The sequence below is a fragment of the Triturus cristatus genome, chromosome 10, assembly GCF_964204655.1.
Source record: "Triturus cristatus chromosome 10, aTriCri1.1, whole genome shotgun sequence".
NCBI lineage: Eukaryota > Metazoa > Chordata > Amphibia > Caudata > Salamandridae > Triturus > Triturus cristatus.
In genome coordinates, this window is record NC_140593.1 from 102,699,123 (window position 1) to 102,714,883 (window position 15,761).

General features: G+C 44.7%; 1 protein-coding gene across 2 annotated transcripts in view; it reads right to left on the reverse strand.

Annotated features, from left to right (window-relative positions):
* Positions 1–15,761, reverse strand: part of NEK10 (NIMA related kinase 10) — a 1,348,206-nt gene that overhangs the window by 714,999 nt on the left and 617,446 nt on the right. For both annotated transcript variants that reach the window (XM_085630543.1, XM_085630544.1), the window contains exons 19-20: positions 15,476–15,613; positions 9,655–9,700 (exon numbers count right to left, since the gene is read on the reverse strand). In XM_085630543.1, the coding sequence (XP_085486669.1) occupies positions 9,655–9,700; positions 15,476–15,613 (184 nt within the window). The remainder of the gene's footprint in view (positions 1–9,654; positions 9,701–15,475; positions 15,614–15,761) is intronic.

Genomic DNA, 15,761 nt, shown 5'->3' on the forward strand with positions numbered 1-15,761 from the left:
CCCCTGGTTCATCTCCATTACTACCGAGGACATTCTGGATCTGCAGCCCACTATTGCTCACCCCTGATTCCCTATTGGCCCTCCAAGTCCCGAAGCTCAGAGTATGACCACCTTGCAGCGCGAGTCAGTCCACCTCCTCAAGGGCCCCAAATCTGTTTGCTACTGGGATGTTAAAGAGAGGTCTAGCGGATTGGCCGGCTATTGGATGGAATTGAAATCTATTTGTTGGGGCCCTAGAGGTTGGGGTCCAAGGTAGGATGTAATTGTGAAAATAGAAGAAATCCAGAGTATGAGATCGGACCCCTGTGCACGGTGCATAGGGATGGGCAATCTGGCCTGCTAAGGTTTGTACAGTCAGAGGATTACTAAAATTAATAACTATGCAGTCTCCTTGCATTGATTTTGGATTCGTACCCACCCACCCAACTCTACGAACCAATAACATTTCTCCTACCCTGTCATAGGACAACTGCTTGTGCCCGGTTAGCCAAAAAAGGCACTTTTCCTTAGGTCCAGCTGTGTTTCTTTCTGGCCATTTTTAATCTTGAGTACACCTGTTAGTGCGATAACATAAGGGAGTGAGGCTGGGGGTAAATTTATGGTCGGGGTAGTCAATAGTACTGATCCTGCATCCTCTGCCTCTAAAGGGTCTGGCCTTTCTCTGCCTACTTTATGCTCTAAATGGATGGGCCTTCTTCTTTGTAAGTCCTCCTTGTTGGGAGCAGGGTTGTTGCTTACTTTCACATTGGTGAGGCTCCTACGGCCAGTTGTTGTCTTCAGATCTTGGGCCGGGTGGATGCCATGCTTTTCTGAGTGAGACAGAGTATTTTCAGCTGGCACAGTGCCATGAGCCTCTGCCCTGCTGGCACTTGTTTGGACAGTGGAGGGTACAGCCCTCGGAGGGCCACGCTTACCTGGGGAGGATTGGCCTATACTGTCCGTCTGGGAGCTACATTATTTCCTCTTCCCTAAAGCAGGGGTAGTGCTATCGGAGGGATTGGCCTGGCTGCACTGTCCTGCTGGTTGTTAAGAAGGAGCCCAAGCTCTTCCTTTATGATAGCTCTCATCTGGGTCTCTAACTCTACCATCAAATTCCTCACCCAGGAAGGACAGTCAGAAACTAATTGAGGGTTAGTGAGAAATTGAGTCACTCTCCCAGTGCTATTACATTATATTATCCACCACATTCTGATGTTGTGGGGATCTGACAAAGACATCATATATCAACAAGGTTAGAACTCCAAAACCTTAGGAGGTAACATTTGACCTGGTCACAGTCACAAATTGCAGGAATTCTTTTAGTTGACATTGAAGAAACACAGCATCAGTAAAGTGAAGAAACACAGGACCCTACAACAGTATGCCAAACGGTGCATTATGATGGTTGGTTTCATCACATACTGGTGAGGCAAAGCCATGACTGCAGTTGCGAGGGGCCATCCTGTGGCACTATTGAGCTATTTCTGCTGAAAACAAATCTGGATCCAGTCTGATGCTTGGAGGATATTCATAAGGTGAGGAACCTTCTGGAAGAAGTATCCATCAGAATTTTTGTAGTCTACATAGATTACTTTTGTATCCCCCATCATCTTCTTAGAGGTTAGAACTGATGGGAAAGCATGTCTTAGAATGAAGCCTTTGGAAAACGTGGAATGGTAGGGACAGTGGAAAAAGAATACTCTTTCTAGTGCAGCAATACATTTAATGTGTACATTGACTTTTACTGCCATGTTGAGTTGGTGGAAAACAAAAAAGAATAGGACCCCTACAGATACTATGGTACAGTCATTAACATATTTATATTCACAGCAATATATGAGATGACATGATGATAAACGCAGGCACATTTAGGCACTGATGGCAAACTCAAGATTAAAATCAGATCACTGTACAAAAAGGGATTTGTGCAGATATATTAATTGCAAATTGTGTGATAATTCTTACACCCATTTTATATTCCCTTGGCAGATTTCAGCAGGTAAAAGCATTATTTCCTTGTCATGACAACCTATTCAAGGAATGAAAGTAGATATCCCCTCTGTCAATCAGTAGCCTGATAAACCTGCAATTGGGGGTCAGTGTAGCACATTTGACTTAGGAGAAAAGGCGGGAGAAAACGGTAGGAAACGGAGAAACCCTGGTATCTGTTAAATAGATGTCTGCACAATAGCTCATAATGGAGTCTGACAATCTTACCACACACTAGTTTCACTCATTGTCCTGGCAACGAGGAAGAGCCTAGCCCCAGGACTTGCCTGCCAGACGATTAGGAGCGGCCCGTGCAGGTAAGAGCGGTGGAACGGGGACTTGACAGACGACGACGAGGAAAAATTTAATAAATAATACATTTTCCCTCATCGTCTGTCGAGTCCATACCCACCCCGCTTCACCACTCTTACCTGCATGGGCCGCTCCTGCAGACGGATGTGGACTCCAGGTAGAGACTTGAACAGCATCAAAATATAAACAGGAATGCACATCAGTGATAAGTTTAGACAAATGAAGAACTTTAATAGGAAGGGAATCCGAGGGAAAGACAAAAACAGCAAAAGTACTATCGAAGGGAGAGCTGGGTACAGATAGGAGAGCACTAAAATAACCAACATGCTCAGTTGCCAAGCAGAGAAGTGCATTACAACAAACAAATGATGGACGGAATGCTGACAATGCAGACATTCTCCCCCAGTCAAGAGATCTGGGTTAAATCCATCGTTCTTTTGCCCACTACACCACCCCAGTTTAGACATGGCCATATGCAAATCAGTCTTGACCCTGTGCCTCATGGGAACAGTCCAGCCCGAACTGCCAAGCCATGTCTTCCCTGGACCGGAATCAAGCATCCTAGGACCGGTTTCTGGCTATCAGCCGTCATCAGCCAGGATAGCTTGACTCCAGTGGCGTAGTGAGCACGGGTCCCACGTCTGGGAATACCCATCCCACTTAGGGCGAAAAGCGTTACAACAAACAAATGATGGACGGAATGCTGACAATGCAGACATTCTCCCCCAGTCAAGAGATCTGGGTTAAATCCATCGTTCTTTTGCCCACTACACCACCCCAGTTTAGACATGGCCATATGCAAATCAGTCTTGACCCTGTGCCTCATGGGAACAGTCCAGCCCGAACTGCCAAGCCATGTCTTCCCTGGACCGGAATCAAGCATCCTAGGACCGGTTTCTGGCTATCAGCCGTCATCAGCCAGGATAGCTTGACTCCAGTGGCGTAGTGAGCACGGGTCCCACGTCTGGGAATACCCATCCCACTTAGGGCGAAAAGCGTTACAACAAACAAATGATGGACGGAATGCTGACAATGCAGACATTCTCCCCCAGTCAAGAGATCTGGGTTAAATCCATCGTTCTTTTGCCCACTACACCACCCCAGTTTAGACATGGCCATATGCAAACCAGTCTTGACCCTGTGCCTCATGGGAACAGTCCAGCCCGAACTGCCAAGCCATGTCTTCCCTGGACCGGAATCAAGCATCCTAGGACCGGTTTCTGGCTATCAGCCGTCATCAGCCAGGATAGCTTGACTCCAGTGGCGTAGTGAGCACGGGTCCCACGTCTGGGAATACCCATCCCACTTAGGGCGAAAAGCGTTACAACAAACAAATGATGGACGGAATGCTGACAATGCAGACATTCTCCCCCAGTCAAGAGATCTGGGTTAAATCCATCGTTCTTTTGCCCACTACACCACCCCAGTTTAGACATGGCCATATGCAAATCAGTCTTGACCCTGTGCCTCATGGGAACAGTCCAGCCCGAACTGCCAAGCCATGTCTTCCCTGGACCGGAATCAAGCATCCTAGGACCGGTTTCTGGCTATCAGCCGTCATCAGCCAGGATAGCTTGACTCCAGTGGCGTAGTGAGCACGGGTCCCACGTCTGGGAATACCCATCCCACTTAGGGCGAAAAGCGTTACAACAAACAAATGATGGACGGAATGCTGACAATGCAGACATTCTACCCCAGTCAAGAGATCTGGGTTAAATCCATCGTTCTTTTGCCCACTACACCACCCCAGTTTAGACATGGCCATATGCAAATCAGTCTTGACCCTGTGCCTCATGGGAACAGTCCAGCCCGAACTGCCAAGCCATGTCTTCCCTGGACCGGAATCAAGCATCCTAGGACCGGTTTCTGGCTATCAGCCGTCATCAGCCAGGATAGCTTGACTCCAGTGGCGTAGTGAGCACGGGTCCCACGTCTGGGAATACCCATCCCACTTAGGGCGAAAAGCGTTACAACAAACAAATGATGGACGGAATGCTGACAATGCAGACATTCTCCCCCAGTCAAGAGATCTGGGTTAAATCCATCGTTCTTTTGCCCACTACACCACCCCAGTTTAGACATGGCCATATGCAAATCAGTCTTGACCCTGTGCCTCATGGGAACAGTCCAGCCCGAACTGCCAAGCCATGTCTTCCCTGGACCGGAATCAAGCATCCTAGGACCGGTTTCTGGCTATCAGCCGTCATCAGCCAGGATAGCTTGACTCCAGTGGCGTAGTGAGCACGGGTCCCACGTCTGGGAATACCCATCCCACTTAGGGCGAAAAGCGTTACAACAAACAAATGATGGACGGAATGCTGACAATGCAGACATTCTCCCCCAGTCAAGAGATCTGGGTTAAATCCATCGTTCTTTTGCCCACTACACCACCCCAGTTTAGACATGGCCATATGCAAATCAGTCTTGACCCTGTGCCTCATGGGAACAGTCCAGCCCGAACTGCCAAGCCATGTCTTCCCTGGACCGGAATCAAGCATCCTAGGACCGGTTTCTGGCTATCAGCCGTCATCAGCCAGGATAGCTTGACTCCAGTGGCGTAGTGAGCACGTGTCCCACGTCTGGGAATACCCATCCCACTTAGGGCGAAAAGCGTTACAACAAACATATGATGGACGGAATGCTGACAATGCAGACATTCTCCCCCAGTCAAGAGATCTGGGTTAAATCCATCGTTCTTTTGCCCACTACACCACCCCAGTTTAGACATGGCCATATGCAAATCAGTCTTGACCCTGTGCCTCATGGGAACAGTCCAGCCCGAACTGCCAAGCCATGTCTTCCCTGGACCGGAATCAAGCATCCTAGGACCGGTTTCTGGCTATCAGCCGTCATCAGCCAGGATAGCTTGACTCCAGTGGCGTAGTGAGCACGGGTCCCACGTCTGGGAATACCCATCCCACTTAGGGCGAAAAGCGTTACAACAAACAAATGATGGACGGAATGCTGACAATGCAGACATTCTCCCCCAGTCAAGAGATCTGGGTTAAATCCATCGTTCTTTTGCCCACTACACCACCCCAGTTTAGACATGGCCATATGCAAATCAGTCTTGACCCTGTGCCTCATGGGAACAGTCCAAACCGGTCCTAGGATGCTTGATTCCGGTCCAGGGAAGACATGGCTTGGCAGTTCGGGCTGGACTGTTCCCATGAGGCACAGGGTCAAGACTGATTTGCATATGGCCATGTCTAAACTGGGGTGGCGTAGTGGGCAAAAGAACGATGGATTTAACCCAGATCTCTTGACTGGGGGAGAATGTCTGCATTGTCAGCATTCCGTCCATCATTTGTTTGTTGTAACGCTTTTCGCCCTAAGTGGGATGGGTATTCCCAGACGTGGGACCCGTGCTCACTACACCACTGGAGTCAAGCTATCCTGGCTGATGACGGCTGATAGCCAGAAACCGGTCCTAGGATGCTTGATTCCGGTCCAGGGAAGACATGGCTTGGCAGTTCGGGCTGGACTGTTCCCATGAGGCACAGGGTCAAGACTGATTTGCATATGGCCATGTCTAAACTGGGGTGGCGTAGTGGGCAAAAGAACGATGGATTTAACCCAGATCTCTTGACTGGGGGAGAATGTCTGCATTGTCAGCATTCCGTCCATCATTTGTTTGTTGTAAAGCAGAGAAGTGCAGTCAGTCACTTTTTATAAAAAAGGAATTATTTTCACTTTTTATAGAGCCCTTGGCAATTAAAATTCATAATAATTTTCAGATACTGCCTCCAATTGCGGCCATGCCAAAAATCTAATTATTTGCAGATGGTATTATTTTATATTTAGCAGCAAACCATCTAATATTTTAAATGCATTTGAGGAAGGAAGAGAAAAATGTACATGAATAGGTGGGTATAGGCTAATTCAAGCAAAGACGGAAGTGCTTTGGTTCAATGCTCCATCGGTCTTGCTGCCTTTTCTTCCTCAGCAAAATGCATCTAATCCTATTAGATATTTAGGTTTATACGTGAACTGTCATTATGATCATCTTTTTAGGCTAAATTATGGAAACACCCTGGAAAAAGCCAGATGGCTATTAGATAGATGGTCTCTTCTTTCTTTAAATTTAATTGGCCATGTATCAATGGTTAAAATGTCCATTTTGCCTCTATTTGTATTTTTATTTAGTCATCTCCCAATTAAAATTCCTAAATAATATTTTATTGAAGTACATGCATTATTTTGGAATTTTAAATGGGCACAGAAACAGCCTAGAACATCCCTAGCAACCCTACAACTAGATACATCTTTGGGAGGGTTCACCCTTCCCAATTTTGGGAAACAGCGTTTACAACGCTGCTATTACCACGCAGGTAGGTAACAACATGGTCGTTACAATGACTGCATTGTTACCACGAGTGGCTTTACATCACAAGTCGTTTCTACGACTTGCGCTAGGTGGCGTGCAACACCAGGGAATGTGTTGGATTTTAAATCCAACACCTTCCCTGCTGCTGTAACTGGAATAGGAATAGTAATTTATATTATTCCTAAATCCAGCGAGCCACCTAGCACAAGTCGTAGAAACGACTTGCGATGTAAAGCCACGCGTGGTAACAACGCGGTCGTTGTAACGACCGCGTTGTAACCTACTGCGTGGTAATAGCACGCGTTGTAAAGGGCTATTTTCCCCAATTTTGAGCTTTATTATCAGGCATCATTATTGAATGTTCTTGTTCAGCTTCCATCAGCAGTATCAAAATTTGAGAATTTTTTATTAAATATTATGGTGCAGGAGAGTGCAGTACAATTATCTGTTTTTCTACATTCTACCAAACTCCCCAAAAATTCGAGGTATAGGGCTTTAGCTGATCTAGCCTATGGAAGGAGGAAGGTTTTGAATATTTGGGTGATCTTTTTATTATATCTAACTTGATTACCAGGGAGATATTGTCCCAGCAGCTGGGCTCTAGTTTTCCAGCTTTGACATTTAGCTTTAATCAAATATTGAGTTTTTTAAAAACAAATTATGTTGCTATAAAGAATGAAGCTTTAATAAAAATATTAAACCAACTATATGGCCAGGCCATAAGTGGAGTGGGCAATTGGTATTCTTGCCTAATACAATCGGGACAGCAGAAAGTGCTTGATATCATTGTTCCTAAACTATTAAAAGAAACTGGTTGTAGTGTTAGTAAAAAGAAATGTGAAGTAGGCCATAAAGCGTTTATTTACTTATTTGCAAAGTTTTATATAGCGCTGGCTAGACCCGGAGGTATCAGAGCGCTTTACATGAAAATCAGCGATTTACATGTTATATAATTACATCAATTACATGAGCCAAGTATAGACATAGGAGAAAAACATGAGATTACACAATAATATGGGTAATTAACACGTAGTATAGCCAAGACACGGGGAAGAGGCTGGGAAGGGGAGGAAACACAGCAGGGAGACAAGGAAAACAGTGTCAGATGTCCGGCTGGGTAGGTGACGGGCGAGGTGGTGAACCAGAGCCAAACTCCTCTATAGCTGCATAGGACAGCTCCACCAGGCATCGGACAAGGTTGCTCGGGTTCCGCAGTAAGTACGAACAGTTAAGGTATCCGCCCAAGGGGCATCGTCATATTTCCATCAAAGCACCGGTCCCAGGTATTACTGGGAAACGTGTAGAATAGCAAAGACAAGGGGAAGAGGCAGGAAGGGAAGAAAAACACAGCGGGGAGACGAGGAATCCAGTGTCAGATGTCCGGCTGGGTAGGTGACGGCCGAGGAGGTGAACCAGAGCCAAGCTCCTCTATAGCTGCATAGGACAGCTCCACCGGGCATCGGCCAAGGTTGCTCGGGTTCCGCTGTCAGTATGAACAGTTAAGGTATCCGCCCGGGGGCATCGTCATAGTTCCATCTAAGCTTTAGGGCTGCCAACTATAAAAGAATAGCCTATTTGCCAAGATGGCTAGCTTATTATACCCCAAAAATTAAATACATTCTTTCTGGCCTCCTCTGAGTTTTGTTTTAGATGTGAGGACCCAGAGATAGGGTCTTAGAACCACATTTGTTTTTACTGCCCTGGCCTATATCAATTCTGGTCTGATGTCTTTTTTAACGATTAATCGATCTCTAGCCACATAAGTCCATATTATTCCTACTCTTAAATTAGCCCATTTTGGGTGTTTGTCTAAATATCAACAAAACTTTTGTTCAATAGCTTTTGCAGTGGCCAGGTCTTTAATTTGACAAAATTGGAAGTCTGACAAGGAACCACTAATCCAGCAATGGCAAGAAAAGATGGTTAAGACATATATGTGGGAGGAAGCATATTCCAAGCGGATAGGGTCTCTTCGTAGATTTGTAGCGACCTTTGGCAGGGTTTTTAGTATTGTATTTTGAAATGTTGACTGCCACCCACACCATTATTGGGTTATGAATTCAGCTTATTATTTAAGCAGTTTTTGGACTTTTTGCACTTTATCTCTAACAACTTCTGCTATTGTTATATCACCTGATTCTGTACTGCTTGCACTTTATTTTCATTGTGTTAGTACATGTTCAACCTATCTATGAATTGATAGTTTCATTGTTTATATGCTGCTGTGCTTCTTATGTTTACGATATTTCTGGATTTTACGTTCAGCACTCTTTTGATAAGGCATAAGCACTTGATTGATGTAGTTTATCGTCTATTCGCTAAAGATAGCACCTTAATTTGATTGCATTAGCACTTTATTTAGGTAATTTTGAACTGATTGCTAGATACGACATAAGCTGCTAAGTCGTTTTTGATATTTTTCCTTTGATGCTTCCAGCACTTTATCGCCATCACTTTATTGTTTTACTTATGTATTCTGGAATTGCCTGTTTTATTATTGATAGATGCAATATGCAACTGTGTTGTTTTTCTTTCTTTTTGCAATCCACTCAAAATAAAAAATATAAAAAAAAAAAAAAAGAAAGGAAGTAAACCCATGCCGGGCGCCATCTTGGAATGCTTTATCTTAGTCTCATACAAAGGTGGTGACCATTTTGTTTGGCAATGCAAGCTGCCTTTTGAACCTGTCCATGTTGTCCATGGCCTTCCAACTGTCATAAATCCTCTAGACGACACCACCACCAGCTTTCACTACACTGCCCACGCAAATGGCTCCCTACCCTCACCAACCCATATCATCGCCTGCCGTCGTATTTATCATTTTGTCTGGATGTGGTATCAGAGTAAGATTTCAGGTGAGTCTTGACATTCTTTTGGGTGCACCGAGTCATGACTGAAGGCTGCCACTGAGAGGTCCTTCTGATCCATCTTATTGTTGTCATTAACATGAAGAAACTCATTTAAAGGAAAATGTTGTAATTTTTCTTTACAGCTGTATGTGTTGTGATTATACAAACAATGGTGAAAATCAGAAAATCTAAACTTACTTTCTAAGAAGGTTCTATAATATCGCACAACATTCGGATGATAAAGCTGCAAAGACAAAATAAAAAGACATATTTAAAAAGCAATCCTTAGATTTGCTTCTTATGTAAAATCATAAAATTAGAATGGGTATTCCAAAATTCAAACACACTATCAGGCATAAACATGCAATTAGTTTACCGGTTTCGTCACTTGGCCCGGTATGCTGAAATCTAATGGATACGTCTAAATGCACAATTTATGCACAGAACCCAATGTGAAGGAAGGTGATGGTTTCCCCACTTCTTAATGGTGTGAAACTTAGCATAAGAAGCACATTTCAATATGTTTGAGCAAATGTTGTCTAAATTCATTCCGCCCTACTAGCTATACTGCCAGCATCCTGTATTCTGCACTTCACTTCTATTATTAAGTCAAAGAAGGGGTCCTTTTGACTTAAGTATTGCATATTTGTTCTCAATATCTTTTGCCTTACTTTTGTGGTAGTATGTTTTCACAGATTTGTTTTATGTTTTTGGTTCACTTGATCTGTTTTCCTATAATCAAAATGGTATTAAATCAATTGACGTTCACGAAAAAAGACACTATTTAATTGTCTCTCAGTACAGATCTTTGAACTTTAAAGTGTATGCAGGTTGTCCGTTTTGTAATCTACTGCACCCCTTGAGTTTGGACTCCCCAGTAAAGGCAGCTAAAACTCTCTACCACCCCACTAAACATTCCAATAAAATACAGTTTCCAGCCACAACATCTGGTTTTAGTTAGACCTTAACATGTTTAACTATTCAAAATAACCACGTGATGGTTCTCAGGGATTTTAATCATTGATTTGATCAACCAGGTTCACATTCCACTAGACAATAAACTGTACCTTCAGCCCTCACTGTTGAATAATGTATGGTATACCTTTGACAGCGGATAAGCCTATGCATGTAGCTAGTCAAGCCTTGATCCCCTTTTCCTTTAACTCAAGTATGGCATCCAAAGCACTTACTCCATTCATGTGGACGGCCACTCTGAAATGTCAACATATGTTGAATTATATCTGCTATACCAATGCCACAACATGTCTGCAAAACAACCTTTGAATTCCACACTCAACATCTACACATACCCCACAAACACATCACCCAACACTCTCCCAATCATCCATAAACATGGAGTTACTTACTCAAACACCTAGTGAACACTTTGTGCTTTGAAAGCAGGTAGGAAAAACTATATTAATACCAATATAGTACAATATAATAAAATACTCTCAGTCCTATTAACCAACTAGACTACGTGAATCCACAGGCAGATACTGTATCCACCAGAAAATACATTACCGGAGTAAAGTAACTTATTCTTCTGATGGATACATCTGCCTGTGGATTCCTCACCTTTTGAATTGAATCCATAAGCAGTCCGCTCTCAGAGGAGGGTGCCTGCCTATACAAAAAATCCTGCAGCACAGAATGTGCAAAATGGGCGTCCCTCCTCACCTCCGAATCTAAGCAATAGTGCATCTCAAAAGTGGGGAGGGAGGCCCAAGTTGCCACTTTGCAGATGTCAACCACAGGGACACCTCTAGCTAAAGCCGAAGAAGAAGCCTTAGCCCAGGTAGAATGAGTGCAAATACCTTCAGGAGGCTCCTTCTTGGGTAAGGCGTAGCAGAACTTGATACAGAGGATGATCCACCTGGACAGTGTTCTCTTCTTATCTACCTTGCCCTTCATCTTGCCCACATATCTGATGAAGAGTTGATTGTCCAACCTGAAGTCCTTGGTTCTGTCCAGGTAGAAGCTGACCGACCTGTTTGGATCCAGGCGATGAAGTCTCTCCTCCTCCTCTAAAGGGGAGGGTAGAAGTGGGTAAGGTATTGGACTCCCCCAAGTGGATAGGAGTGACCACCTTAGACAGGAAAGCAGCTTTGGTCCTAAGAACCATCTTATCCCAGAGATCTGTAGTAACAGACCTCCAATGTTGTAGAAAATGAGACACCCGTCATCCCATGGGACAAGCATGCTCTAGAGCTAGAGCTGCTTCCCTGCTGCACCAGTTGGAGGGGCAGAAGAGGAGGAGGAGGAGGAGACCTGTTGTCGAGCAGAACCTCGCAGGTGACCTCTTCCCTTTCCCCTGTAGGATCCGTACAAGGGGATTGCCTGCTGTTGCTGTTGCTGCTGCTGCCTTGCTGCTTGGCACAAATCTTGCAAAACTGTCTAAAGCTCTTGAGCTGAGATTGAACTCCCAAAGGTGTTGCTGTGGTCCTACTGTCCTTAAAGCCCTGCAGCGTCGAGTCTGCTTTGGCCAAAAAACGGGTGAGATCCATCGAAAGGCAGATCCAGTAAAATAGCTTGGACATCAGGAGAGAAACCTGAACCCTGCAACCTAGCGTTCCTCCTAGTATCCACAGATGATCCCATTGTCCTGGCAACCAAATCGGCAGTGTCCAGACTAGACTGTATTACCTGGTGGGCCGCAGCATGGGTATCCAACAGTATCTCTGAGAAATGCCCTTGTACCTACTCAGGCAATTTTGGGACTCCCTCCCTGGCAGAGTCCATGAGGGCGTAGATGTAGCGACCCAGAAGGCATGTTGCATTTGTTGACTTGAGGTACATATTGCCTGACGAGAACACCTTCTCCGCTGATTGCTCCAAGCATTTTGATTCCCTATCTGCAGGTGTAGATGGGAAGGAACCTGTAGACTGCCTCGAGGAGCACAAAGCCTGGAAGACCAAGCTTTCTGGTGAAGGATGGGTGGACAGAAAAGCAGGATCTTCCTGAGCTACCATGTACCTCCATGGTCCTGGACACCTCTGGAGCAGACATCAGTTTCTGCCAGACATCAAGAATGGGCTCTGTCAAAGCCTCATTAAAAGGAAGTAAAGGCTGTGAGATAGAGGAATGAAAATGGAGCACCTCCGTCAGGATATTAGATTTTAACTCCGCTGTAGGAAGGGGCAATTCCAAGAGATCCACAGCCTTCCTGATCACAGTGTGATAAGTGGAGACCACCTGCGTCGGGAGACCTTCTGGAGATGAACTCTCCCATTCAGGAGAGGTATCCAGACCTCTAGCCTCCTGTAAACCTTCAAAATCCAGATCAGGCTCCACAATCTCCCCATCCTCAGCCTCTCCATGCTCTTCCTGGTATTCTTCTTCTTCCAATAATCTACGTGCCTCTCTTCGAGACCTCATCCTCGGAATAGGTGTCAGTGGCGCCAGCTGCGGCACCAGTGACTTCGGGATCGGCATCAAAGGGGGGTCTACAGGAACAGTAGTCGATGCCGGTTGAGGTTGAGTCGTCTCCGGTTCAGAACCAGGCGGTGGCGGGGATTATCCATCCAGTGGCACTCGCCATCCAGAGATTGTAACAGGGTCAAAAATCTCTGCGTCTGGAGAGGTCAACTTCCTGGAGCCATAGGCATAAAAGGCATAAGAGGTGCCTGAGGAAAATGAGGTGGCAAGCCTGCCAAGGAAAATGCCAGCGTACCCATGGGGCCAACAGGCACACCAGTAGGGTTTGACGATCTGGCGAACAAGCCAAACAACGCATTTAGAAAATGTGACGGATTCATACCCAGAGCTGGGAAAGCAGGCTATATCAAATCTGACACTGCAGGCTCTGAAGCCACTTGAGGAGGCGGCACATCCGGTCCAGCCGGCGGCAGCTCTAGGAGCCGAGACAGGGCCAGAGTCCCCTCAGGACAAGGAGACGGAGAGATCTCATCCATTGGATGACACCTGAGACATCGATATCAGGGTCGCATCCTCTGCCGAATGACGCCAAGAACCATGGCGCCACTTTTTCTTATGCTTCTTCGATGACCTCATAGTATGTGGAGTCGGCGACTTGGAACTTGAAACGGGACCTTGGCCTCCTATGACCCCTTTCATGCTTCTTGGCCTTGGCCATGAATAATTTGGCCTCCCTCTCCTTTAGCGTTTTAGGATTCATGTGCCTGCACAAAGATAACTCCTCGATGTCCTGGTCCAAAGAAAGACACCCTAAACAGTCAACATGGGGGACAGCACGCCGACGATATTTTCATATGGCTCCAATGATGACACGTGCGCACCTGTTCCATTGTATTATGTTTCGGCATAGACTTAAGTGGCACTTGGTGACATGGACATTATAAACACATGTATCTTTTTTTAACATGTCACCCATGTAGTATCATTCTGACCATGCGTCTTACTTATGGTGCCCTGGTGTCTGGTGAGTCTGTCATGTGTCTCAACATTTCAGCCCAATCCGTAAGATCATTAATGACTTTCTTATCATCCTTTATAGCATGGATGTGCAGTTTTTCTGCTACCATATGGTACAAAAAACATATCCTCCACATCTCAAATCTTGGCATCCTATCTTGGGGCCAACACATTACTATTCTATGCTCTGCTAGTGCACTTCCCAGAGCCACAGACCTAAGACTCATTGTATACCCCTTCCTCTAAGGTAAAATACCCAGGTTTTTCTCATTATTGTTTTCAGGCATTGTACCTCTTTCTTTACGCAGAGCCATCACCACTTTATCCCAGAATACCTTATGTTGGGGCAATCCCAGACCATATGCAGCAACCCCGCCTCAGTGGCCACTTGTTATGCTTGACGCAAAGGAGGAAATTCAACTGGCACTTGGGAGAGAAAGACAGGTTGTTTAGGAAGCCTTTTTATTTCAACCTGGCCATGCACATCCCAGGGTTTGAGAAAAATATACAATAGTGTGTCACAAAAAATTCCAGATAGAATGGACATATATAAGGATGGATTTCCAGTTTAACGATTAAGTATGTTGTTCATCCCAGGGTAACTCCATTCATTCCAATCACACATCAACATATCTGGAAAGACAGATTTGGAAAATCTGTTTTATGGCTTGATATGTAGACCATTAGTGAAGGATAGGACAGAAAGTATTCAAATATTTAGGGCCCAATTCACAAAGGTAAATCTGTAGACAGAAATTTCTGCACCTATAGATTTTGTCCAGTGTCGAGGCTAAATTTCCACCTAAAAGCAATTCAGCAACAGCAGGATAGGATTTACAACTAGTAGTATGAATATGCGGCCCCAACTCAATGGGAGGTGTGTGTATGTACAACATAAAATATGATCAACGTTACTTCTAGTAACCTTTTGGGCATGCTGTATGCATAAATCCACCTAATATAGTTCTACACAGTGTAGTTGGTCATTTCTGCCTGTGCTATTTGGAGCTATGTTAAGAGAGCATAGGGAACACACATCACTTGAGGAAAATGATACACACCTAAAAACATTTCTACTGGAAACACAGAGAGTCCACACCATGGGTTGTGTGACATGTCCTTGCATGTGTGTGTGTATAGAAGTGTGTGTGTTTTGTACATTCAATGTGTTATGATGTGTCTTTGGCAGGGTGTAGCAAAGTGTTGGATGTGAGATTGGTGATGCCATTTTTTAAATTAAATAATTAACAATGTATATTGTATTTGTATGCACGTGTATTGGTTATATTTTGTAGTTATAATGTGATTTCTATAGATGTTTATAATGTATACAGTTGCAAAACAATTTTTATTTTAATTTTATGTTTATTTTATGTATTACTTCTTCTACAATGTAATGTATCTAGGTGTGTTCAATGTCTAAAGTTATATGGCCATTTTGCTCTTATATATTTCTCTTTTGGTATTGCGGCATGTGTCTGAAGCATTATTCCTTGCCCCAGTGATTGATAAGTGATTCCCTTACAGTGGGCATGTGCGGTGAGTAACTTCCTCCACGGCTTGGCTAGAGTAAATTTGAGTCTGCTGGGCTGCTTGACATGTCAGTTTTAGCAGCAGCCTCACCTGCTCCCTAATTATGGTTAACTCCGAGACAATGTTCTCCACGCTGTTGTCCCGATCCTTTTTGTCTTTTCCAAATGCTGGGTTGTGCAAGTTGATCTCTTTCATTGCTAAGAGATTTTGGCCACTACGCTTCCTGACCTGGAGAAAAAGATAGAGGGTATTAGAAAAAGGTATTGAGTGTGACATTCGACAACGAGACTGTATGATCCTCCTGGATGGTACCTGTGGCTGCTGCTCAAGTGGTTCTTACCACCCATTACGCAGTGCTAAGCGGACACTGGAAGGA